This window comes from Oncorhynchus kisutch, linkage group LG14 (genome assembly GCF_002021735.2).
Source record: "Oncorhynchus kisutch isolate 150728-3 linkage group LG14, Okis_V2, whole genome shotgun sequence".
Taxonomy (NCBI): domain Eukaryota; kingdom Metazoa; phylum Chordata; class Actinopteri; order Salmoniformes; family Salmonidae; genus Oncorhynchus; species Oncorhynchus kisutch.
Genome location: NC_034187.2, coordinates 23,673,898 through 23,700,210, shown reverse-complemented (window position 1 = coordinate 23,700,210; position 26,313 = coordinate 23,673,898). Strand labels below are relative to the sequence as shown.

Genomic DNA, 26,313 nt, shown 5'->3' with positions numbered 1-26,313 from the left:
GGTTAAATAAAGGTGAAATAAAAATAAATAAATAAAAAAGAAGCAAGCCAGCAGTGGTATGTAGGGTGGTATGCTGCTGGCATTACATGTACTTCGCATCCTGCTTCAGCAACATCACTGTCACCCAGTAGACTTTTTGGGGGCAAGCACTATTATGACAAACTACGTGATACAAAGGTTGACTGTATTGGATGTTGGCATCTAGAAAGGGTTCTGAATGTACAACCTTGTGTTTTTTTGCATCACACATCGCAAAACCACACCATAGTTTTGGGTTTTGAGGGTGGTTACTACGGAATAACTGAGTGGCAATTACATTTGTATAAGAACCAGTTGCAAAGTGTACAAACAAATGCAGGGGCAGCAACCTGATTGTAGCTTAATTAAACGGCCAAATTATAGCTCTTCTGGGTTAAGCTAGGAGCTCCTATCATCTGCCTTTTTTGGACCTGTTCTCATCTGATGGCAAGATCCCAACCCCCCTCTCAATTTCTCTCCAACTCGCTTTGGCTTGTATTGTTCTTTTTTAAAATTTTACCAGGCAAGTCAGTTAAGAACAAATTCTTATTTTCAATGACTGCCTAGGAACAGTGGGTTAACTGCCTGTTCAGGGGCAGAACGACAGATTTGAAACTTGTCAGCTCAGGGATTTGAACTTGCAACCTTCCGGTTACTAGCCCAACGCTCTAACCACTAGGCTACACTGCCACCCCAACAGGAAGTTTATTTTGAGATCAGATTATGTGCTGTTGATAATGCAGCTATATGGCATTTGTTGTATGGTCAGTCACATCTGTAAAATTGATCAAATACATCTGTGATCTTTCCTGGTTAAATAAAGATTGTGAATAAATACCTGACTTCCACTCGACTACCATACTGTAGCATATTTGCACACACACTTACCCCACCAAACATGCCACCAGGGGTCTTTTTACAGTCCCCAAATCCAGAGCAAATTGAAGAAAGTGTACAGTAGTATAGAGAGCCATTATTACACAACTCCCTTCCATCTATTATTTCTCAAATTAACAACAAACCTGGTTTTAAAAAACAGATAATGCCTCTCCCCTATTTGACCAGGTCCCAGTTTATTTATAATGTACTGTTTAGGTGTAAACTTTTAAGCGTTTGATGCTTGAAAGGATAGAAACTGTTTTTCTTGTAGTTATGAAAATGGACGTCGCTCAGTCATAAAGGATGTCCCTCTTAATGAAACTCCTTTTCTTCCACTTTTGTCAAATTCTCTGCAGACTTCACACCCCATTAGCTTTTTGTTAAAGCTCCTCAGCTAAAGCCGCTTGACTATCCCTGACGGATGCCAATGTGCTTCTTTGGTCTAACCTAAAGTGAAATACACTTCTGATAGATTAGCTAAATAAAAATGTAGAGGAGCAAGACACAGCTGACTAAGATTATGATTTTATTCAAATAGCTCTTTGGAAAGACTCCATTTTGAACAAAAAAGGACATGCCTTAGAAAATGTGATCCGCAAATGCAAGTGATCCAATTAACAGCCAAATAATGTTACTGGTAAAGTATATAGTATGTGATCTAATCATGGTTTGGAAGAGCAGTTTACACATGCAATAAAATATGTTGAATACGGGTTATTGGGACATTATTAAGAGACAGTAAATGTGTTGATTTTTATTATTATAAGATCAATCGGCTGCTTACTATCTAACCCTAGAAAGTTGAATGCTCAGCATGTGTACTGTATATAAGAAAATGGGCCAAAATGCATCACAAGTGCCGAATACGAACTAAAATAGATATTTACACATCCATCTTAAAAGCACCCAGCCTAGCCTACATAGACTAGCTAAGTGCACATGACTTGTATGTTAGCGTTGAGTTCAGATACTCTGATGCCAACAGTGGTACTGTATTATTTTCTTATAATGCTAGTACTGTTAGTTTGCTACACTGAGATTCTTCCAAGAGATTTAATGCTAGCCTAAGCATGACAATTCCAGGCAAAAACTGGTTTTAATTTGATTCTTACCAAATATCACAGAGGGGTTTCTGATACCCTTACTTCTTCAACAAATCATACAACCTTGCGGTAACATTGAAATTCGCCCGACTGTGGCAATACCAGAATGATTATACAAGTATATTTCAGGTCAGTGTGTTACTGCTCTCACTCTTACTGACCTTAGTAATCATACATGCTATGCTGTGCTGTCAAAGGCAACCGGCTAGTGAACCAGACAACACTGATGTGACATGAGCTGTAGGAAGTTTGCTGTGAGATACCAAGGGTCAGACTCGTATTCTTCCCCTTCTTGAGTTGAGTGGTTGTCTGTGGCAACATTTCTGCCTGAGCGACCTCGGACATTCATTGGAAAAGGGCTGCTGCATGTGTTCAGGTCTTCGATAGCCTACATTGTTGAATGCCGTCAGGATGTCACACATGATAGTGGTGCTTCCCCATGGGGCAGTATGCTACAGTAGTAGTGATAGTCAAGGCTGCATGATTTCTGTTCAGTCAAGAATGAATTTCAAGAGATTAAAGGAGTATTTGATTAAGTTAGTTTGTGTTGGAGACTTCAAATAACAGCCCGTGACGGATGTGATCAAGGGAGAGGTGAGCGGTCTTTTTTTTCAGATGATTTGATAGTCTGATTCCTGCAGGATTGTAGCGGCAGAGAGATTTGAGAACTCTTTGCTCTACTTAAGACTTAGTATTGGGCTGAAATAGCAGGTAGTTCTCACCTTGTGGCTGGTGTGAGATACTGTAATGAATTAGTCCTGGTCTCTTTATCTTTCTCCCTCCCTCTTCCCTGCACTCTCTCTCTCTCTTCTCTCACTCCAACTCCCTTTCTTTTTTCTCTTGGTTTTCTTCCTTTAACTGTCAGAGTTTTCATATTGCGGACTGTACCTAGATTTTTGGTTTGTTTGCTGGACATGTGAAGGTCTCTCTTTTACAAGCTTGAGTGACGACAAGTAAAAGTGGTGTTTGTTAGCAACGTGTGAAAGCTATTTTGTTATCATGACAACCACAGTGGAATTGCTTTGACTTTCTCTCACAGTCCATATATTTGTGGAGATTTGAAAGCGGCAACTCAGTTTCTCAAGGTGAGAGCGGTAGAGAGAGGGAGTGCACGGTTAGTACAGCCATGACTCTCATAAAGTGACTGTCATGCCCTGACCATAGAGAGCCTTTTTATTCTCTATTTTGGCTAGGTCGGGGTGTGACTAGGGTAGGTAATCTAGGGAGTTTATTTCTATGTTGGCCTGGTATGGTTCCCAATCAGAGGCAGCAGTTTACCGTTGTCTCTGATTGTGGATCATATTTAGGCAGCCATTTCCCCACTGTGTTTTGTGGGAACTTGTTTATGTGTCGTTGCCTGTGAGCACTTCATTTTCTTCACGTTTTGTTCGTTCTTTATTGTTTTTGTGCGTTTCATTCATTAAACATGTGGAACCCATATCTCGCTGCACTTTGGTCTGAATGTTCTTATGACAATCGTGACAGTGACGGCCACACTCAACATACTGTAGAACTCTCTCCCAGGCCCTATGGAAGCCCACTTGTGCCAAAATCAATCAACAGCACAGATAGGAAGGCAATAATCGCTTTATTGAGGTGTTAATGAAAATGCAGGTGTCGTATGTTGCATCGTTTAGCCAACAATGTGATTATACTGTGAGAACTCCTCATAGTAGGCCTAGTTGTTAGTATGAGGAAGCTTACGAACCCTCACTATTCCTCCTGTCATGGCACCTTATGTATCTCCACAGCAGCTCCTGTATTGAGCACCTTATGAAGCCCTCATAGTGGCTTGTGGTCAGGAGTTATTGATCTGTTTGGGAGATTGATGTGTCCGCCGCCTCCTTAGGATGAGGATTTATGTGATGCTCTGCCGATAGCACTTCATCTCACCAGTGAGAAAGATCAAGGTGTCACGAGTGGGTTCTCTGTTCAAACAACTTAATTTGAACTCAAAATCTGTTGCCCATGCTGTGCCATGATCAGGGGTCCAAGCACTGAGGACGTAGGAGCCCACCTGGATTTGATTGACAGTTTTATTTCCCCCCTGGAATAGAGAAACCAAGGCACTGTACAGTGTGGGTGCAGAGGTTTGTCCAACTGCCCCCCCAAATTTACTTCAATAGATCCTATGGTGATTTTCCTATAGTCTCTGGTAGAGGTCGACCGATTTAATTAGGGCCAATTTCCAGTTTTCATAACAATCGGAAATCTATATTTTTGGGCGCCGATTTGCCGATTTTGAATTCTTATATTTTTATTTGAATTTTTTTTGGACCTTTTTTATTTGAACTAGGCAGGTCAGTTAAGAACACATTCTTATTTTCAATGACGGCCTAGGAACAGTGGGTTAACTGCCTTGTTCAGGGGCAGAACGACAGATTTTCACCTTGTCAGCTCGGGGGATCCAGTCTTACAACCTTACAGTTAACTAGTCCAACGCAATAACCACCTGCCTCTCTCTTGTTGCACTCCACAAGGAGACTGCCTGTTACGCAAATGCAGTAAGCCAAGGTAAGTTGCTAGTTAGCATTAACCTCTTGAAGCTAGGGGGCACTATTTTTATGTTTGGAAAAATTACTTTCCCAAAGTAAACGGCCTATTTCTCAGGACCAGATGCTAGAATATGCATATAATTGACAGATTAGGATAGAAAACACTCTAAAGTTTCCAAAACTGTCAATTTTGTCTGTGAGTTAAACAGAACTGATATTGCAGGCTAAACCCTGAGGAAAATCCAATCAGGAAGTGCCCCTGTTTTTGAAACCTCTCTGTTGTTATGCATCCCTATTGCCCATTTAAAAGGGATATCAACCAGATTCATTTTTTTATGGCTTCCCTAAGGTGTCAACAGCCTTTTAGACATAGTTTCAGGCTTTTATTTAGAAGAATGAGCGTGAACAACCACATTGCGTAAGTGGAGAGGTGGGGGCTCTCAGAGTGAGTTGTGCGCAAAAGAAAAAGGCGGCCATGTTACTCCCGGTCCTAGTGAAAAGCCAACTGTCCCGGTTGATATATTATCGAATAGATACAGTGGGGAAAACAAGTATTTAGTCAGCCACCAATTGTGCAAGTTCTCCCACTTTTAAAAAGATGAGAGGCCTGTAATTTTCATCATAGGTACACTTCAACTATGACAGACAAAATGAGAAAAAAAGTCCATGTTGCCCAGCAACAGCCCCAAAACATGACTGCTCTAGAGGAGATCTGCATGGAGGAATGGGCCAAAATACCAGCAACAGTGTTTGAAAACCTTGTGAAGACTTACAGAAAACGTTTGACCTCTGTCATTGCCAACAAAGGGTATATAACAAAGTATTGAGAAACTTTTGTTATTGACCAAATAATTATTTTCCACCATAATTTACAAATAAATTCATTAAAAATCCTACAATGTGGCCTCCCGGGTGGCGCAGTGGTTAAGGGCGGTGTACTGCAGCGCCACCAGAGACTCTGGGATCACGCCCAGGCTCTGTCGTAACCGGCCGCGACCGGGAGGTCCGTGGGGCGACGCACAATTGGCCTAGTGTCGTCTGGGTTAGGGAGGGTTTGGCCGGTAGGGAAATCCTTGTCTCATCGTGCACCAGTGACTCCTGTGGCGGGCTGGGTGCAGTGCGCGCTAACCAAGGTTGCCAGGTGCGCGGAGTTTCCTCCGACACATTGGTGTGGCTGGCTTCCGGGTTGGATGGCGCTGTGTTAAGAAGCAGTGCGGCTTGGTTGGGTTGTGTATCGGAGGACGCATGACTTTCAACCTTCGTCTCTCCCGAGCCCGTATGGGAGTTGTAGCGATGAGACAAGATAGTAGCTACTAAAACAATTGGATACCAAGAAATTGGGGAGAAAAAGGGGTTTAATAAATAAAAATCCTACAATGTGATTTTCTGGAATTTTTTTCCCTCATTTTTTCAGTCATAGTTGAAGTGATGAAAATTACAGGCCTCATCTTTTTAAGTGCGAGAACTTGCACAATTGGTGGCTGACTAAATACTTTTTTGCCCCACTGTATTTGAAAAACACCCTGAGGATTGATTATAAAAAAACGTTTGACATTTTTCTGTGGTCATTATGGATATAATTTGGAATTTTTGTCTGCGTTGTCGTGACCGCTCTTTCCGGTGGATTCCTGGGCATAAACGCACCAAACTAACGGAATATTTGGATATGGAACAAAGGAACATTTGTTGTCTAACTGGGAGTCTCCTGAGTGAAAACATCCGAAGATCATCAAAGGTAAACTATTAATTTGATTGCTTTTCTGATTTTCGTGACCAAGTTACATGATGCTAAGTGTACTTATTGTTTTGTCGAGCGATCGATAAACTTACACAAACGCTTGTATTGCTTTCGCTGTAAAGCATAATTTCAAAATCTGAGACGACAGGTGGATTAACAAAATGCTAAGCTGTGTTTTGCAATATTGCACTTGTGATTTCATGAATATGAATATTTTCTAGTAATTTTATTTGACCGTGGCGCTATGCTAATCAGCGTTGCTGATGACAATTATACCGGATCCGGGATGGGTGGTTCAGAGGTTAAACTTATCTTATAAAAAAACTATCAATCATAATCACTAGTTAACTACACATGGTTGATGATATTATCTAGCGTGTCCTGCGTTACATATAATCTGACTGAGCGGTGGTAGGCAGAAGCAGGCGCGTAAACATTCATTCAAACAGCACTTTCGTGCGTTTTGCCAGTAGCTCTTCGTTGTGCGTCAAGCATTGCGCTGTTTATGACTTCAAGCCTATCAACTCCCGAGATAAGGCTGGTGTAACCGAAGTGAAATGGCTAGCTAGTTAGCGCGCGCTAATAGCGTTTCAAACGTCACTCGCTCTGAGCCTTCTAGTAGTTGTTCCCCTTGCTCTGCATGGGTAACACTGCTTCGATGGTGGCTGTTGTCGTTGTGTTGCTGGTTCGAGCCCAGGGAGGAGCGAGGAGAGGGACGGAAGCTATACTGTTACACTGGCAATACTAAAGTGCCTATAAGAACATCCAAAAGGTTAATGAAATACAAATGGTATAGAGGGAAATAGTCCTATTATTCCTATAATAACTACAACTTAAACCTCTTACCTGGGAATATTGAAGACTCATGTTAAAAGGAACCACCAGCTTTCATATGTTCTTATGTTCTGAGCAAGGAACTGAAACGTAAGCTTTCATACATAGCACATATTGCAATTTTACTTGTTTTTGCGTTATTTAAACCAAATTGAACATGTTTCATTATTTATTTGAGGCTAAATTGATTTGATCAATGTATTATATTAAGTTAACATAAGTGTTCATTCAGTATGGTTGTAATTGTCATTATTACAAATACATTTTAAAAAATCGGCCGATTTAATCAGTGTCGGCTGTTTTGGTCCTCCAATAATCGGTATCGGCGGTGAAAAATCATAATCGGTCGACCTCTAGTCTCTGGTACACCATTTACTGTATATTACTGCAGTAACCACAGTATGAGAGTGTCATGGGGTGTCTGATTAAGTCCTTGTACTCCATAGATTTGATCTCTATGAAAACAGTGAGGGAGTAGGGCGTCACCGGCACTATAGACTGAGATGACGACAACACAAAGATGTCAGAGAGTCTGTTTCTCCATCTTTTTGTCATTTGACATATTAAAGTTGGGGGGCTCATTGATACGTATTCACAGTAATAGGTGCCATTTCCCAGTGCGAGGCAGACTGCTGCAGTGGAACTGCACTCTTTCTTTGTGCTTTCTCACCATTCAGTCCTGGAAATAATGTAGGTGAAGAGATGAGTTGAGACATTCTTGCGCTAAGAGCTCTGTGAGATTAATTTAAAGCAAGTAACTTAATTTTATTTAACCCCTTGGTGAGCCTGAAGCAGAGCAGATGGGTGAATGCTGCGTTTTATCTAATCTGTCCCTTCGGCTCTGTCTGTACTGTGAAGTCCTGTCTTGTACTGATACAGTACCATACAGTGCTGATGCTGTCTATCTGTAGTACAGAACACTGGGCTTTTTTATAAAGCAGTACGAGTGCATTCTGTTCACCATCTTGTTCTGCAGAAGTGGCTTAAGAATTCACCGAATATTAGTGTGAAGGAACTTTGAGGGCGTCTTGCTGCTTATTTGTAAGCCTTTTTAGTCAACTAATGCATGTTAGAAAGCACTTGTGTTTGGTAGCTAGTGAGAAAATTATAGATTTAGCATTCCATGGATCCATTTTCTGAATAAGAGTGAGAGCTAGGATTTCATCACACAGAGTACACACTGAGCCTTTTAACAGCTAGACCTGACCACCGTTCTAGTGTAATTCCATACCAGAGTAAGACCCATTAGACTGGAAGTTAATGGTTCCCCATCTGATTAGATGTCAAGAGGCATTTCCTATAAGGAACATCACAGTCACTGCTCAGTCAGTAGGAGCGTGGGATAAAATAGGAGGCGGCGCGACAGAGGGCACTCAGGGTTAATGCTAAATGGAATCGTTCTTCTCTGACCCAAGCCTCAGGATATCTAGAAGATAGAAAGTCACGAGAGGAAGACAGTCTGAGAAACGCCTTTCTGCTCTATTCACCACCAAGAGAATCTCCATGATAGTTTTATTGAATTGTCACTTTCTTACATGTGTATGACTTCATGCAGAGGTGTTGGCATGGAAACAAGGGGAGAGACGGGACTAGAGGAGGAGATGGTTATTGGTCTAGGGGACAGGAAGAGGTGGGGCGTGGGTGGGTGGTGAGTTCCAGTAGACTTTATTTTGTCAATTAATTGAAATTTCAATTAATTTGACACCGTCTCTGGTATGCATACATATCAATTCCTTGCCATGCCTGTCTGTTTGTACATTCTAGTACAGACACAGTCTTATCCAAGGACTTATAACACCGGCTTCAGTCCACTCAAACAGCAATGTAGTCAATCGCCTGCAGTAACACATGGTGACAAAATCTGACAAGTTCTTAGTTATGCTGTGTACCCAAGTTGCACTCATGTCTCAAAAGGACATAGACATTACTAAAATCTTGATCAATAACTCATTGACAGTGAATGTATGAAAATAAGGGCCTAGATTCAATCAGATCAAGCACTAACCTGGCAATAGCCGACACCCGAATAGCTGATGTTTTGGCGGTGTAGGCTATATAGAAGTAATGATGCTCAAATTGAAAATCATTGAACAAAAACATTTGGATTTCTATCAGCCTATAATCAAGGCGTAGATTACATCTCACATTCCAGTGTTCGAACTTCTAAACAAGGCTGCATGGAGTTTATCTTAATGTGACACCGTGCAGCCAATGGCAATGTGCACTTTAGGTAAACGGCAGAAGCTTGTAGATTTGAAAGCTAAAATGCAGTTGCACCTCTGACACCGCCAAAACAACAGCTATGCTGATGTCGGCTAAAGCGGATCAGATTGAATAGAGCCCTTAGTCTTGGACGTCCTTGAAACATAATTACACAGAACATTATACAGGTTTTTAACTGCAACCAGTGCTGACATTTCTCTGTTACACTAAGCAGATTGGAGATTCCTCTGACTTGTGAGAACCGTTTGGTGGGATCTTTGAATTTGATTGAAAGATGAGTCTTGAGTTGTGTCCTTCACTTTTCTTCATTGGCACGTCCGACAGCAGAAGAAGCTGCAGAGACCTTTGTCAAAAACTTTCCTCAGTGGGACTGAATTGCATATCATGTTTGTTTTTGTCAGGGATCCAACCCCGTTTGGATAGTGTCAGCCAAGATGGAGGAATTCCTACCTCAGAATCCTCTTATGTCAGCTAAATACATCATATGCAAGAGCTGAACCATGGGACAGTTAGACAGCAAATCGTTACCAAACTACAACAGGAATAGTCCTATGCAACATTTCCACACAAGACACCGGGAACGATCAGTAGAGTATACTATTGATAGAGAAGAATAGATGAATAGATGCAGGTGTTTGTAGTCTTTTGAGGGTGCTGCACACCATAGTGGAATTTGGTACTTTTGTGTTTGTGTTGGTTCGCTTCCTTGTGTGTGTGCGTCCATGCATGCACGCATGAGTGAACACTGCAATGATGCCCAGCTAAATCTGAAGCAAGTCTGCTCTCTTGCAATGAACACCATTCATCCAATGAATATCTGCAGATCCAGTTGCCAGCAACTTTTTTTCATCATGATTGCCAAAAGCCGCAGAAGTTTTGACAGTAACTAGGCTGGGAGGGAGGACTGCGCCACCATCTCTACCCCTCTCCTCCCACCCTCTCTTCCTATCCCTCTATCCTGTGATGTCTGCACCCGTAGATGGGCATGGATTGGGAGGAATTAGGTCACGAAGAAGCACACTGCAGAGGGGATAGCGTGGTGCAGACGTGCGTAGGAGAGAGCCCATGTTGTTGTCCGCGGTGCGGTGAAATATGGAGAGGAGTAGAGAGGCAGACCTTAAGTGAGTGCTCATCATACATCAACAAAGGAAATGGGGGTGAGAGGAAACATGCCAAGGGCATCGCCTGCCCCTGTTTCCCTTCCTGTGTGAGTGTGTGTGTTTACAGTGCAGCAGCGGGCGCTCTGCTTTAGCGCTCTCAAATGCATAACGGTATTCCACTCACGTTTAAGACTTTCTGCTGTGGAAACGCTGAGGTGCCAGAGTGATGATGGGAAAGCGGGCGTCGAGGGAAACAGCTGTTTCTAATAATAGGCTCCAAGGAAAGTGTTCATCCCCAATGAGGGACAGAGCTGCAACGCCCCCTTCCTCTCTTCCTCTCCTCCGTTTCTCTGTTCCCAGCCTTATGAGGCAGCAGTTCTCACTTAAAGTTATGTCATCCCAGGTTTATGTTGCTCACTAACAGTTCCTGTGGATTTCTAATTCCCCTATCTGTTATTTATTGGTTTGCATGTAAGGTACAGTAAGAGGCTTGTAGCTGTACTTTCCAGGTTTATGTAATCATACCTGTGTTATGATGGTGGTAGATGTATAATGCTCGCTCTATCATGTTTTTTTTATTCAGGTTGCAGGTTCTCCTATACAGCAATTGATTTGCAAATCAGCTATGTTCATTTTTTATTTCTTGCTCACATCTTAAAGGCCCAGTGCAGTCAAAATTCAGTTTTACCTGTGTAAGTGTCCTATTGTACAACAGCTGATGAAACTGACACTATAAACATGTTAAAAATGTGATCAGTGTTATTTCCTCATAGAAAATACAATCTGCACAGGACCTTCTCATCAGCCGTTTTTGCAAGGGTGGAGTTTCGGCTTGTCTGGTGACATTACCAGGCGTTAAGTTAGTTAATAGACCGATAACAAAGCGAGTTCCAAAATGATTTTCAATAACAGCTAGTTTTCCCCTCCCCACTCAAACCACTCCCAGACAGTCATAGCAAAATTCTTGCTTGCTAAGTAGTTTTTTGCTAAAAAATGAATTTTTGTTACTTTTTGACAATGTTAATTGAAATCTGTTACAGTAAAGTACTTAATTGATACCCAGAAATGATTTGTTACTGATATTAAAACGGCAGCATGGGGCCTTTTAATCATGCACATTTGAGTGAGATAGCCTGTATTTAATTTATTATATGAATCCAATGTGAGATTGCTGTGTATGATCAGGACCCCCACAATTGAAGGAGGGTTCCATATTCTGGGTAATAGTGAAAATAATTACTGTAACATCTGCATTCTAGAAGCAGTTATATCTGACACCTGGTAGAGGGTTGACAGGTACATATCTCTTGGCCCTGATCATACACATCAATCTCATATTGCATTCATCATGTTCTCTTTCAACTGTCTGAAGAAACTACTTTTAATTACTAGTGCAGTCTAAGCCCAAGCAGCAGGCATGTTTTAAAGCAGACACATTATTTAGTGTGTTCGTATTGTAAAACATTTAGTTTGTCCATGAATAACCAACAAATTGTTCCTTCATAATTGAATAAGAGAATAAAATATGAAAATGTAACTCCAATAAGCTTTTTTCCCAGAAAGTTTATTTCCCTGAAGCATGTTCTGAAATGCCTGTATAAGCATCTTCACAAACTGCAACGAATACTGGAAAGCTTGAACGCTGTGAGTGGAATCTTAACTGCAGTTTTGCAACCCAGATTAGATTGATAGAAACCCGAGTGATGCAACTCTGCCCTGCCAGCCCTCAAAGAATGTTACCAGCAGTTAAGTGAAGCATTTTGAAGTGCGTTTCATCAAAATGCCTGCAAGGCTTTTTGGATGGCTGATACAAATGATCTCCATTCACTGTTAATCCTTTGTTTTTGGTTGGCCCTGCTCCCGCTGTCCCGTCAACAGCAAATCTTCAGATTGGGAAAAGATGCCGCAGTGCTGTCACTAAGATCAAACCGCAGCAGCGGCTCATAAAGAGCCATATTTAAGACGGGCCCAGAAAAGAGCCCTGGGGAACACCTCACTTGACCTTTGATAAAAAATCTAAAGAGAGCTAATTGAACATTAATGTATTCAATCCTGCCAGATTAAACATTTACTATTATTATCTTCAAAGGCAATGGCATTTATTGTATAATTTATTGTTTATTTATTGTATATATAACAAAGAACTTTGAAATGAGACATGGGTATTAAAATGTACCGTCATGTTAGTTCTCATTTCTTTCCCACAGTATGTTTTACTTTTTGTCCTCTCTTTATTTGTTACTCCCTCTGGAATTTCACACTGGTTCAAACACTGGGTAAACCTGGCACACCATTTTCAATATCAACGCAGTACCAAATTACAACAAACACAGTTAAGGTCTTTCTCATTTAGCTGGTTTTGCTGGCACATCTCTTTCTCAACAACCTTGAGTGATCTTGAGGACCTTGTGCACCTTGGCAACTGTCTCTGTCGTCTAATGATCAGCTCTGTTATTGTTATTCCCCACCCTCCTCTCACTCTCTTGCACTGTGATACACACCACTCGATATGCAAGGGAAGATACCCTCTGATATCGGACAGTGTGTTTATGGCAGAGCCAAAATGTTAGCCCTTCATGTTGCACCTACAGGTTTATTGACACATCATCCTTCTTCTCTCTCATCAGTAACTTCCCAATGACTTACCTAAACTAGCTTGAAACCCGACTGAACGTTCAAACTTAGCCATTGATAGTCACAACAATAGCTCATAACGGCATTAATCTCATTATGTTCGTGCATGTAGCTGTTATAAGTATAAATGTAAACCCGAGAGAACAACATTACAGAGTAAACCGGTAAAAAGAGGCAAATGTTCAGATTGACGTTTGGGGTGCTGATGCAAGGGTAGAGAGAAAGGGGAGAGTTTGAGGGCAGGACTGGATGGAGGGCTTGACAGGAGTGACAGTGGGGCAGGTGATGGAAGTAGAGTACTGTAGCTGCTCAGCCTCTCCAAGGAGCAGAGGAGCCAAGTGGAGCGAGCGAGAGTCGACTGTTTGCTGCGCTTAATAAGAACTGACGTTACACAACAGAATCCACCTCAGCAGTATGTGGCCTTATTGCAGTCTGTGGTTACCATTTTTAAAAAGAAGGTGCGCACTGTGTGGGAGACTGCAGTGCAACCCCGACTGACAGCAGAGACTCAGTCTGGAGCATTGGTAACACACTCACACATATACATGTAGTCATACACTCATCCATGGAGTCATACACAGAGACAACCCAACCAGACAACACACACAGGACATACAGTACATTTAGAAAGTGTTCAGACCCCTTGAATTTTTCCACATTTGTTATGTTACAGCCTTATTTTAAAATGGATTTAATAGTTTTTTTTTTCTTCTCATCAATCTACACACAATACCCATAATAACAAAGCAAAAACATGATTTTAGAAATTGTTGCAAATGTACAAAAAATAAAGCATAAGTACATAACTACGTAAGTAGTCAGACCTTTTGCTATGAGACTAGATATTGAGCTCAGGTGCATCCTGTTTCCATTGCTCATCCTTGAGATGTTTTCTAACCAGATTGGAGTCCATCTGTGCTAAGTTCAATTGATTGGACATGATTTGGAAAGGCACACATCTGTCTATAAGGTCCCACAGATGACAGAGCATGTCAGAGCAAAAACCAAGCCATGAGGTCGAAGGAATTGTCCGTAGAGCTCCGAGACAGGATTGTGTCGAGCACAGATCTGGGGAAGGCTACCAAAAAATGTCTGCAATATTGAACACAGTGGCCTCATTTCTAAATGGAGTAAGTTTGGAACCACCGCCCGCCAAATTGAGCAATCCGGGGAGAAAGGCATTGGTCAGGGAGGTGACCAAGAACCCGATAGTGACTCTGACAGAGCTCCAGAGTTCCTCTGTGAAGATGGTATAACTTTCCAGTTCTACTATTGCTGCAGCACTGTACCAAACAGGCCTTTATGGTAGAGTGGCCATACGGAAGCCACTCCTCAGTAAAAGGCACATGACCGCCCGCTTGGAGTTTGCTAAATGGCACCTAGACTCTCAGACCATGAAAAACAAGATTCTCTGGTCTGATGAAACCAAGATTTGACCTCTTTGACCTGAATGCCATGCGTCGTCTGGAGGAAACCTGGCACCATCCCTACGGTGAAGCATGGTGGTGGCAGCATCATGCTGTGGGGATGTTTTCAGAGGCAGGGACTGGGAGACTAGTCAGGATCGTGGGAAAGATGAACTGAGCAAAGTACAGAGAGATCCTTGAGAGGATCTGAAGTGAAGAATGGGAGAAACTCTCCAAATACAGGTGTGCCAAGCTTGTAGCGTCATACCCAAGAAGTCTCGATTTAATCGCTGCTAAAGTTGCTTCAACAAAGTACTGAGTAAAGGGTCTGAATACTTATGTAATAATAATAAATGTAATAATTCCGTTTTTTATTTTCAATACATTTGCTTTGTCATTAAGGGGTGTTGTGTGTAGATTGAGGAAAAAACAAACAAAATAATAAATGTTAAAATAAAATAAGGCTGTAACGTAACAAAATGTGGAAAAAATTAAGGGGTCTGAATACTTCACAAATGAACTGTACACACCCACACACAGTGCCACAGCCAACAGGCACACTGTGAACACTCCCAACAACAGAGCGCTAATCCCTCCCATAAACACTATACACCATGTACTTTCCTATTGTGTGCCTAATCATCCCACCCTTTCCTCTTCATCTTCCACCCCCCTAGGATTACACCATCACTATGTACTTCCAACAGTCCTGGAGGGACAAGCGCTTGTCCTACACAGGGATTCCCCTCAACCTGACACTGGACAACAGGGTGGCAGACTCACTCTGGGTCCCTGACACCTACTTCATCAATGATAAGAAGTCCTTTGTGCACGGGGTCACAGTGAAGAACAGAATGATCCGACTTCATCCTGACGGAACTGTGCTCTACGGCCTCAGGTGAGTGTGTGTGCATCAACGTTATGTGTTCTTGGGCTCCTATGTCAGTGTTTTTGTTTGAGGTTTGTGTGTGTGTGTGACTGGTGGCTGGTTGAAAAACATGCAACCATAGCTCCTCCACAACATCTCTTAGTGTGTGGGTGCTGCAACTCTACTGCAGAAACATGGGCAAGGAAACCCTCCATTCCTCAAAGCCCTCTCAAACAGCCGTTGCACTTTCTCCTCTGCCTCTGGAGCGTGAGAGGAAGACCCAGGTGGTGAATTATTTATGGAGCTGTGCTCCCCTGCAGTCCAGAGCACAGCAGCAGTGTAGCCTCGTACTCTACATGCTCCCCTCCTCGCCTCTGCAGGGCTGAGCCGTGCTGAAGCCAGCCGCGCCGAGCTAACGAAGGGAATTGAAGGGCAGCCACTGTCAATAATGCTGTGGAGATCAGAGGGATTCAGCGCTTTGGTGGGGGGGAATGATGACTTGACAGTTTTTCTAGTTAGATATAATTTTTTGGAGCTACGAGGCAGAACTGTAGGGTTGGTAGGGAAGATCCAATACATGTTTATTACTTCAGTCGGGGGCATTTCTTGTAATCATGCCCGCGCTGAATGTGGATTCCGTCAAACGTGCTCTTTGAGGGGGTTTGTTCAAGCCAAAAGGTGTAGTTTGTTTGGGAAGACATTTGTGTTGTTTTCGTTATCCAGCAGTACCCTGGACCATCAGGGTTGGATTAAAGTAGTCCTGCTCTACCCAATCACTGACATTAATTGATCAATTAAGTGTGAGGGAGAAAAGAAAACCAGTGGACACTGAGGCCTTTGAGGACAAGTTAGTCACCCTCTGCCATAGCAAGTTAACTGACTTAGTTAAAGGCTAGCTGGTAGTTCTGGGAGATAACATCTGTCTCAAAAATTCTGGCAAGATTACATCACCACAATAATCTGACTCAGATTGACCTCATCTGCTGAAAAGACACTAGGAGGTGTGATCTGAGTCACGGAACCAATGTGACCGTCAACTGGAATCAAACCCGTGTTGACAGCGAGATGGGCCCATCACAAAAAGGACAGTGTTAAGTCTGATCTAGCCATTAGCTCTGAAAGCTAACATCTGGCGCCAACATCTGTCTTCGGGTCTCCGGGGTAGGTTACATCACGGCAGAAGCTAATGACAACAAGGCAATCAAGCCCATGAGCTACGTTAGCATGAGTTTCTGTGACTGCAATCGACGTCTAGATGAGGGAAGTTTGTGTGGTTCAGATCTTTGTGAGGGAGCTGCAGTGTTTTCTTCAACTCCATGTGACTTGTTAGGTTAATTAGGGCTGAGGGGGAGTCGTGCGTGGAGTTAACCTAGTATGGTGGTGGAAAAAAGGTATTTGATGTGTCATTTGATTAAGCATTGGTTTAGGCGACATACATATTGGCTGTGCCCATAATACATCCTGAGGGGTTATTTTTGGTGTATAGGTCTGTAGTATAATTTGGTGGCAAGGCAAATTTAAGATAATTTGTTCTTGTTTCAGTTGTCGCTAAAGGATTTGGTAATATGTATTAGATGGCTGAACAGCATGCTCCTGATTGTTTACTGGCATGAACATGTATGACAATAAAAACATGATTATCAAGGTAACATTTAGGACCGGATTCAAACCTGCCAAATCAATGTTTATGCAACTGCTTTGTTTACACGTCGAATTCCAATCCACTCCATGAATGGACTGAATTCAAATTCAATACACACCATCCCCGTCTTTAGGCAAACACTCAACTCACCTTAAGCCTTCCTTAGTCCTTTGAAGGGCACATTTAAAGGTAGACTGATCAACATGACATCATCCTACACAGCAGGACAGATTGCCACTATTGGCTCTTCCCAGTTTGGGCATGCCCACATACTGATAGTCTTGGCAGATTTGTATTCTGTTGTTATTGACGTCTGTAAGCAGGAAGTAGCCCCTCTGCATGATGACGTCTTATTGCCTTGTGTACCTTTAACAAATCCTATTGATTGACATTTCAAGCTAGCCTACTGTAGAAAACCACGTTAGTTTGAGTTGAGTGGTCTGCCTGTTGCTTGAGCAGCAGTGGCCTGGGTACTGGCTGGCACAGGCCTGTGGAGACATTCATTAGCGATAGCCATGCCTCTCAGGAGGATCAGGTGATTCACCCTGCTGGCGCCGGCAGCTCCAGTCTGCCTCAACCATACGCTGCTCTCCCCAGGAGCACTAGCAGGAAAACCTGCTCCGCTCGCCTCTCATCTCCAGTCCCCATCTCTTTTGTCTCTCTAAGAGGTAAATGTTGCCCAGTGCATGCAGTTATCCAGTGGTACTGTACTGAAGTGTAGATCCCGTGTTCAAATCAAATCAAATTGTATTTGTCACATACACATGGTTAGCAGATGTTAATGCGAGTGTAGCGAAATGCTTGTGCTTCTAGTTCCGACAATGCAGTAATAACCAACAAGTAATCTAACTAACAATTCCAAAACTACTGTTTTATACAAATCAAATCAAATGCAAGCAATGCAGGTGTAGAAGCACGGTGGCTAGGAAAAACTCCCTAGAAAGGCCAAAACCTAGGAAGAAACCTAGAGAGGAACCAGGCTATGTGGGGTGGCCAGTCCTCTTCTGGCTGTGCCGGGTGGAGATTATAACAGAACATGGCCAAGATGTTCAAATGTTCATAAATGACCAGCATGGTCGTATAATAATAAGGCAGAACAGTTGAAACTGGAGCAGCAGCACAGTCAGATGGACTGAGGACAGCAAGGAGTCATCATGTCAGGTAGTTCTGGGGCATGGTCCTAGGGCTCAGGTCCTCCGAGAGAGAGAGAAAAAAAGGGAGAATTAGAGAGAGCATATGTGGGGTGGCCAGTCCTCTTCTGGCTGTCCCGGGTGGAGATTAAAACAGAACATGGCCAAGATGTTCAAATGTTCATAAATGATCAGCATGTTCGAATAATAAGAAGGCAGAACAGTTGAAACTGGAGCAGCAGCACAGTCAGATGGACTGGGGACAGCAAGGAGTCATCATGTCAGGTAATCCTGGGGCATGGTCCTAGGGCTCAGGTCCTCCGAGAGAGAGAAGGAGAGAATTAGAGAACGCACACTTAGATTCACATAGGACACCGAATAGGACAGGAGAAGTACTCCAGATATAACACACTGACCCTAGCCCCCCGACACATAAACTACTGCAGCATAAATACTGGAGGCTGAGACAGGAGGGGTCAGGAGACACTGTGGCCCCATCCGAGGACACCCCCGGACAGGGCCAAACAGGAAGGATATAACCCCACCCACTTTGCCAAAGCACAGCCCCCACACCACTAGAGGGATATCTTCAACCACCAACTTACCATCCTGAGACAGGGCCGAGTATAGCCCACAAAGATCTCCGCCATGGCACAACCCAAGGGGGGGCGCCAACCCAGACAGGATGACCACATCAGTGAATCAACCCACTCAGGTGACGCACCCCTTCCAGGGACGGCATGAGGGGGCCCCAGTAAGCCAGTGACTCAGCCCCTGTAATAGGGTTAGAGGCAGAGAATCCCAGTGGAAAGAGGGGAACCGGCCAGGCAGAGACAGCAAGGGCGGTTCGTTTCTCCAGAGCCTTTCCGTTCACCTTCCCACTCCTGGGCCAGACTACACTCAATCATATGACCCCCTGAAGAGATGAGTCTTCAGTAAAGACTTAAAGGTTGAGACCGAGTTTGCGTCTCTGACATGGGTAGGCAGACCGTTCCATAAAAATGGAGCTCTATAGGAGAAAGCCCTGCCTCCAGCTGTTTGCTTAGAAATTCTAGGGACAATTAGGAGGCCTGCGTCTTGTGACCGCAGCGTACGTGTAGGTATGTACGGCAGGACCAAATCAGAGAGATAGGTAGGAGCAAGCCCATGTAATGCTTTGTAGGTTAGCAGTAAAACCTTAATCAGCCCTTGCTTTGACAGGAAGCCAGTGTAGAGAGGCTAGCACTGGAGTAATATGATCACATTTTTTGGTTCTAGTCAGGATTCTAGCAGCCGTATTTAGCACCAACTGAAGTTTATTTAGTGCTTTATCCGGGTAGCCGGAAAGTAGAGCATTGCAGTAGTCTAACCTAGAAGTGACAAAAGCATGGATAAATTTTTCTGCATTTTTGGACAGAAAGTTTCTGATTTTTGCAATGTTACGTAGATGGAAAAAAGCTGTCCTTGAAATGGTCTTGATATGTTCTTCAAAAGAGAGATCAGGGTCCAGAGTAATGCCGAGGTCCTCCAGTTTTATTTGAGACGACTGTACAACCATTAAGATTAATTGTCAGATTCAACAGAAGATCTCTTTGTTTCTTGGGACCTAGAACAAGCAGAAAGTAGAAAGTAGAAAGTTTGCAGCCATCCACTTCCTTATGTCTGAAACACATGCTTCTAGCAAGGGCAATTTTGGGGCTTCACCATGTTTCATTAAAAAGTACAGCTGTGTGTCATCCGCATAGCAGTGAAAGTTAACATTATGTTTTCGAATAACATCCCCAAGAGGTAAAATATATAGTGAAAACAATAGTGGTCCTAAAACGGAACCTTGAGGAACACCGAAATTTACAGTTGATTTGTCAGAGGACAAACCATTCACAGAGACAAACTGATATCTTTCAGATAAGACAGATAAGATCTAAACCAGGCCAGAACTTGTCCGTGTAGACCAATTTGGGTTTCCAATCTCTCCAAAAGAATGTGGTGATCGATGGTATCAAAAGCAGCACTAAGGTCTAGGAGCACGAGGACAGATGCAGAGCCTCGGTCCGATGCCATTAAAATGTAATTTACCACCTTCACAAGTGCCGTCTCAGTGCTATGATGGGGTCTAAAACCAGACTGAAGCATTTCGTATACATTGTTTGTCTTCAGGAAGGCAGTAAGTTGCTGCGCAACAGCCTTTTGTAAAATTTTTGAGAGGAATGGAAGATTCGATATAGGCCGATAGTTTTTTATATTTTCTGGATCAAGGTTTGGCTTTTTCAAGAGAGGCTTTATTACTGCCACTTTTAGTGAGTTTGGTACACATCCGGTGGATAGAGAGCCGTTTATTATGTTCAACATAGGAGGGCCAAGCACAGGAAGCAGCTCTTTCAGTAGTTTAGTTGGAATAGGGTCCAGTATGCAGCTTGAAGGTTTAGAGGCCATGATTATTTTCATCATTGTGTCAAGAGATATATTACTAAAACACTTGAGCGTCTCTCTTGATCCTAGGTCCTGGGAGAGTTGTGCAGACTCAGGACAACTGAGCTTTGAAGGAATACGCAGATTTAAAGAGGAGTCCGTAATTTGCTTTCTAATAATCATAATCTTTTCCTCAAAGAAGTTCATGAATTTATCACTGCTAAAGTGAAAGTCATCCTCTCTTGGGGTGTAATACACAGTGTAAGGGGATAAAGAATATGTACATAAGGATATATGAATGAGTGATGGTACAGAGCAGCATAGGCAAGATACAGTAGATGGTATCGAGTACAGTATATACATATGAGATGAGTATGTAAACAAAGTGGCATAGTTAAAGTGGCTAGTGATACATGTATTACATAAGGATGCAGTCGATGATATAGAGTACAGTATATACGTATGCATCTGAGATGAATAATGTAGGGTAAGTAACATTATATAAGGTAGCATTGTTTAAAGTGGCTAGTGATATATTTACATAATTTCCCATCAATTCCCATTATTAAAGTGGCTGGAGTTGAGTCAGTGTCAGTGTGTTGGCAGCAGCCACTCAATGTTAGTGGTGGCTGTTTAACAGTCTGATGGCCTTGAGATAGAAGCTGTTTTTCAGTCTCTCGGTCCCAGCTGTGATGCACCTGTACTGACCTCGCCTTCTGGATGATAGCGGGGTGAACAGGCAGTGGCTCGGGTGGTTGATGTCCTTGATGATCTTTATGGCCTTCCTGTAACATCGGGTGGTGTAGGTGTCCTGGAGTGCAGGTAGTTTGCCCCCGGTGATGCGTTGTGCAGACCTCACTACCCTCTGGAGAGCCTTACGGTTGAGGGCGGAGCAGTTGCCGTACCAGGCGGTGATACAGCCCGACAGGATGCTCTCGATTGAGCATCGAGAGCATCCTGTTGGTACCAGTTTAGAGTTACAGTAACTAATAATGCTTCAGCATCATAGTTCTCCCCATGTCCCTGACCACTGCCATAATAATTTGTTTGTTAACCTGTTGCGTCGAGCCATTCCGGATCCGGGATCATGAATACAGCCTCAACCTCATTACCATAATGCAACGTTAACTATTCATGAAAATCGCAAATGAAATGAAATGAAATTAATATGCTAGCTCTCAAGCTTAGCCTTTTGTTAACAACACTGTCATCTCAGATTTTCTAAATATGCTTCTCAACCATTGCAAAATAAGCATTTGTGTGACAGTACTGATAGCTAGCGTAGCATTTAGCGTAGCATTTAGCGTTAGCATTAGCAGGCAACATTTTTACAAAAACCAGAAAATCATTCAAATAAAATCATTACCTTTGAAGAACTTCAGATGTTTTCAATGAGGAGTCTCTCAGTTAGATAGCAAATGCTCAGTTTTTCCTGAAAGATGATTTGTTTAGGAGAAATCGCTCCGTTTGGTGCGTCATTTTTAGCTACGAAAAAAAACCTGTATCCAGGAGTGTAATTATCCCCGCAGCTCATTAGCATAACACAACGTTAACTATTCATGAAAATCGCAAATGAAATGAAATTAATATGCTAGCTCTCAAGCTTAGCCTTTTGTTAACAACACTGTCATCTCAGATTTTCAAAATATGCTTCTCAACCATAGGAAAACAAGCATTTGTGTAACAGTATTCATAGCTATTCATAGCTAGCGTAGCATTTAGCGTTAGCAATTCAGCAGGAAACATTTCCACAAAAACCAGAAAAGCATTCAAATAAAATCATTTTCCTTTTGAAGAACTTCAGGTGTTTTCAATGAGGAGACTCTGTTAGATAGCAAATGTTTAGTTTTTCCAAAAATAATATTTGTTTAGGAGAAATCGCTCCGTTTGGTGCGTCACGTTTGGATACCAAAAAAAAAACGAAAATTCAGTCATCGAAACTCCATAATATCGACTGAAACATGGCAAACGTTGTTTAGAACCAATCCTCAAGGTGTTTTTCACATATCTCTTCGATGATACATCGTTCGTCGAAGTGTGCTTTCCCTCTGAATCCCAGGAGCAAATGGCCACAACTGAAGATTACGCGCTGATTTACACAAAGGACACCAGGCGGACACCTGGTAAATGTAGTCTCTTATGTCCAATCTTCCAATGATATGCCTACAAATACGTCACAATGCTGCAGACACCTTGGAGAAACGATAGGAAGGGCAGGCTCATTCCCGGCGCATTCACAGCCATATAAGGAGACAATAGAAAACAGAGCTTTGAAAATTCTGCCCATTTCATGGTTAAAGTATCATCTTGGTTTCGCCTGTAACATGAGTTCTGTGGCACCCACAGATAATATCTTTGCAGTTCTGGAAACCTTAGTGTTTTCTTTCCAAAGCTGCCAATTATATGCATAGTCGAGCATCTTTTCATGACAAAATATTGCGCTTAAAACGGGCATGTTTTTTTATCCAATAATGACATACTGCCCCTAGAGGTTCAACAGGTTAATTAACAATAAACAATGTATCTTTGTTATGGCGCTGTCATTTCCTAGGATACTTTATACGTACAGTGTATTTGGAAAGTATTCAGACCCCTTGACTTTTCCCACACTCTCTCTTACATTTTAGAATAAGGCTGTAATGTATTAATTAAATTAATTTCCAAATCAATCTACACACAATACTGACAAAGCAAAACACGAATACTGTTTTTTTTTAACATTTTTGCACATGATGACAAAACAACATGAGGTCGAGGGAATTGAGGTCGAAGGAATTGTCCGTAGAGCTCAGAGACAGGATTGTGTCAAGGCACAGATCTGGGGAAAGAGTACCACAAAATTTCTACAGCATTGAAGATCCCCAAGAACACAGTAGCCTCCATCATCCTTAAATGGAAGAAGTTTGGAACCATCAAGACTCTTCCTAGAGCTGGCTGCCTGGCCAAACTGAGCAATATGGGGAGAAGGGCCTTGGTCAGGGAGGTGACCAAGAACCCGATGGTCACTCTGACAGAGCTCCAGAGTTCCTCTGTGGAGATGGGAGAACCTTCCAGAAAGACAACCATCGCTGCAGCACTCCACCAATCAAGCATTTATGGTAGAGTGATTAGACAGAAGCCACTTCTCAGTAAAAGGCACATTACAGCCTGCTTGGAGTTTGCCAAAAGGCACCTAAACAAGATTCTCTGGTCTGATGAAACCAAGATTGAACTCTTTGGCCTGAATGCCAAGCGTCATGTCTGGAGGAAACCTGACACCGTCCTTACGGTGAAGCATGTTGGTGGCAGCATCCTGCTATGGGGATGTTTTTCTGTAGCAGGGACTGGGAGACTAGTCAGGATGGAGAAAAGTACAGAGATCCTTGATGAAAACCTGCTCTAGAGCGCTCAGGACCTCAGACTGGGGTGAAGGTTCACCTTCCAACAGGACAACGACCTTAAGCACACAGCCAAGACAATTCTCTGAATGTCCTTGAGTGGCCCAACCAGAGCCCGGACTTAAATCCGATCAAACATCTCTGGAGAGACCTGAAAATAGCTGTGGAGCGATGCTCCCCATCCAACCTGACAGAGCTTGAGTTGATCTGCAGAGAACTCTCCAAATACAGGTGTGCCAAGCTTGTAGCATCATACCCAAGAAGACTCTAGACTGTAATTGCTGCCAAAGGAGTAGAGGGTCTGAATACTTATGTAAATGTGATATTTCAGTTTGTTATTTTGTAATACATTTGCAAAATTTTCAACAACGTTTTTGCTTTGTCATTATGGGGTATTGTGTTTAGATTAATGTGTGTGGGGGGGACGATTTAATCAATTTTAGAATAAGGCTGTAACGTTACAAAATGTGGAAAAAGTCAAGGGGTCTGAATACACTGTACATAACATTCAGTTTGTGGCAAGAATTTTGTATAGTAATTTAAATGTAAAAACTAAATTCTGAATCAAGTGTTCTTTTGCATATCAGTTCATAAACCATGTGCCATGGAATCGTTACATCGAAGATCTCATCCCAAATATTTTGCAACCTGTATGGCGCCGCTATCAACATTTTGGTCCTTTTAGTAAAACAGATTTTTTTTTTATTTATGAAAAAATACAAATCTACAATTTGGTCTTTAATAATATTTGTTGTCTTTTCTGGAAGATGAAACCAGCTTTGTGTAGCTTGTTTTAGAAAGGGAGATATTTTGACAAAGGTTCCATTTTCAATTAACTGAAATACCTTGTTAAATAAATGTTACATTTAAAAAATTAAAAAAAAGTGCGAGGATGTCATCTGGATAAAGGGGAAAAATGACATTTTTGAACAAGGGATGAGCCATTCTTACTAATCTACTGGAGAACCAGTTCGGGTGTAAGTATAATGTTTGTATGACTGATGGGTTTTAGTGAGAGGTTTAATGCTTTAATATTTAATCATTTTAAACTCATATTCGTTATAGAAATAATCACGTTTTGTCTGGCTTGCCATTCCAAATAAAGTAAAATCTTTCTTGCTTAAATAAATTAAAAGACTAATTGTTCGGCGTAGGCAGGGCCATAAGTAAAACGGTAAACTGTGTTTTGACAAAATAACTAATCAGGGTGATTTTTCTACAAATAAGACAGGAATTTACCTTTCCATGGTAGCGAGACCTTAGCTGTTTTTGCTAACTTTCGGTTCAAATTTGTTGTAGTAAGTTCCTTTTATTTCTTTAGGGATATGAATACCGAGTATGTCCACTTCACCTTCAGACCATTTTATTGGTCAACTCAGTGGAGGAAAAGTACTCAATTGTCATACTTAGTAAAGATACCTTAATAAAAAAATTACTCAAGTAAAAGCGAATGTCACCCAGTAAAATACTACTTGACTAAAAGTAAAAGATTTTAAATAGCATTTTTTTAAGTATTTGATTTGAAATATACTTCAGTATCAAAAGAAAATGGAATTGCTATGTACTTAAGTATCAAAAGTAAAATTTATAAACCATTTCTAATTCCTTAAATTAAGATAAGTACGGCACCATTTTATTTTTTATTGACGTATATAGCCAGGGGCACACTCCCACAAAGCATTTGTGTTTAGTGAGTCCGCCAGATCAGAGGTAGTAGAGATGACCAGGGAAGTTCTCTTGATATTTTTTATTTATTTATTTTTATTTCACCTTTATTTAACCAGGTAGGCTAGTTGAGAACAAGTTCTCATTTGCAACTGCGACCTGGCCAAGATAAAGCATAGCAGTGTGAGCATACAACAAAGAGTTACACATGGAGTAAACAATTAACAAGTCAATAACACAGTAGAAAACAAAGGGGGGGTCTATACAATGTGTGCAAAAGGCATGAGGAGGTAGGCAAATAATTACAATTTTGCAGATTAACACTGGAGTGATAAATGATCAGATGGTCATGTACAGGTAGAGATATAGGTGTGCAGAAGAGCAGAAAGGTAAATAAATAAAAACAGTATGGGGATGAGGTAGGTGAAAAGGGTGGGCTATTTACCAATAGACTATGTACAGCTGCAGCGATCGGTTAGCTGCTCAGATAGCTGATGTTTGAAGTTGGTGAGGGAGATAAAAGTCTCCAACTTCAGCGATTTTTGCAATTCGTTCCAGTCACAGGCAGCAGAGTACTGGAACGAAAGGCGGCCAAATGAGGTGTTGGCTTTAGGGATGATCAGTGAGATACACCTGCTGGAGCGCGTGCTACGGATGGGTGTTGCCATCGTGACCAGTGAGCTGAGATAAGGCGGAGCTTTACCTAGCATAGACTTGTAGATGACCTGGAGCCAGTGGGTCTGGCGACGAATATGTAGCGAGGGCCAGCCGACTAGAGCATACAAGTCGCAGTGGTGGGTGGTATAAGGTGCT

At 42.2% G+C, this 26,313-nt stretch overlaps 1 protein-coding gene across 1 annotated transcript in view; it reads left to right on the top strand.

The window, feature by feature from the left end:
• LOC109904153 (gamma-aminobutyric acid receptor subunit beta-1-like) overlaps positions 1-26,313 on the top strand; it is a 66,050-nt gene that overhangs the window by 10,228 nt on the left and 29,509 nt on the right. The window contains exon 4 of the mRNA XM_020501333.2: positions 15,108-15,328. Within this exon, the coding sequence (XP_020356922.2) occupies positions 15,108-15,328 (221 nt within the window). The remainder of the gene's footprint in view (positions 1-15,107; positions 15,329-26,313) is intronic.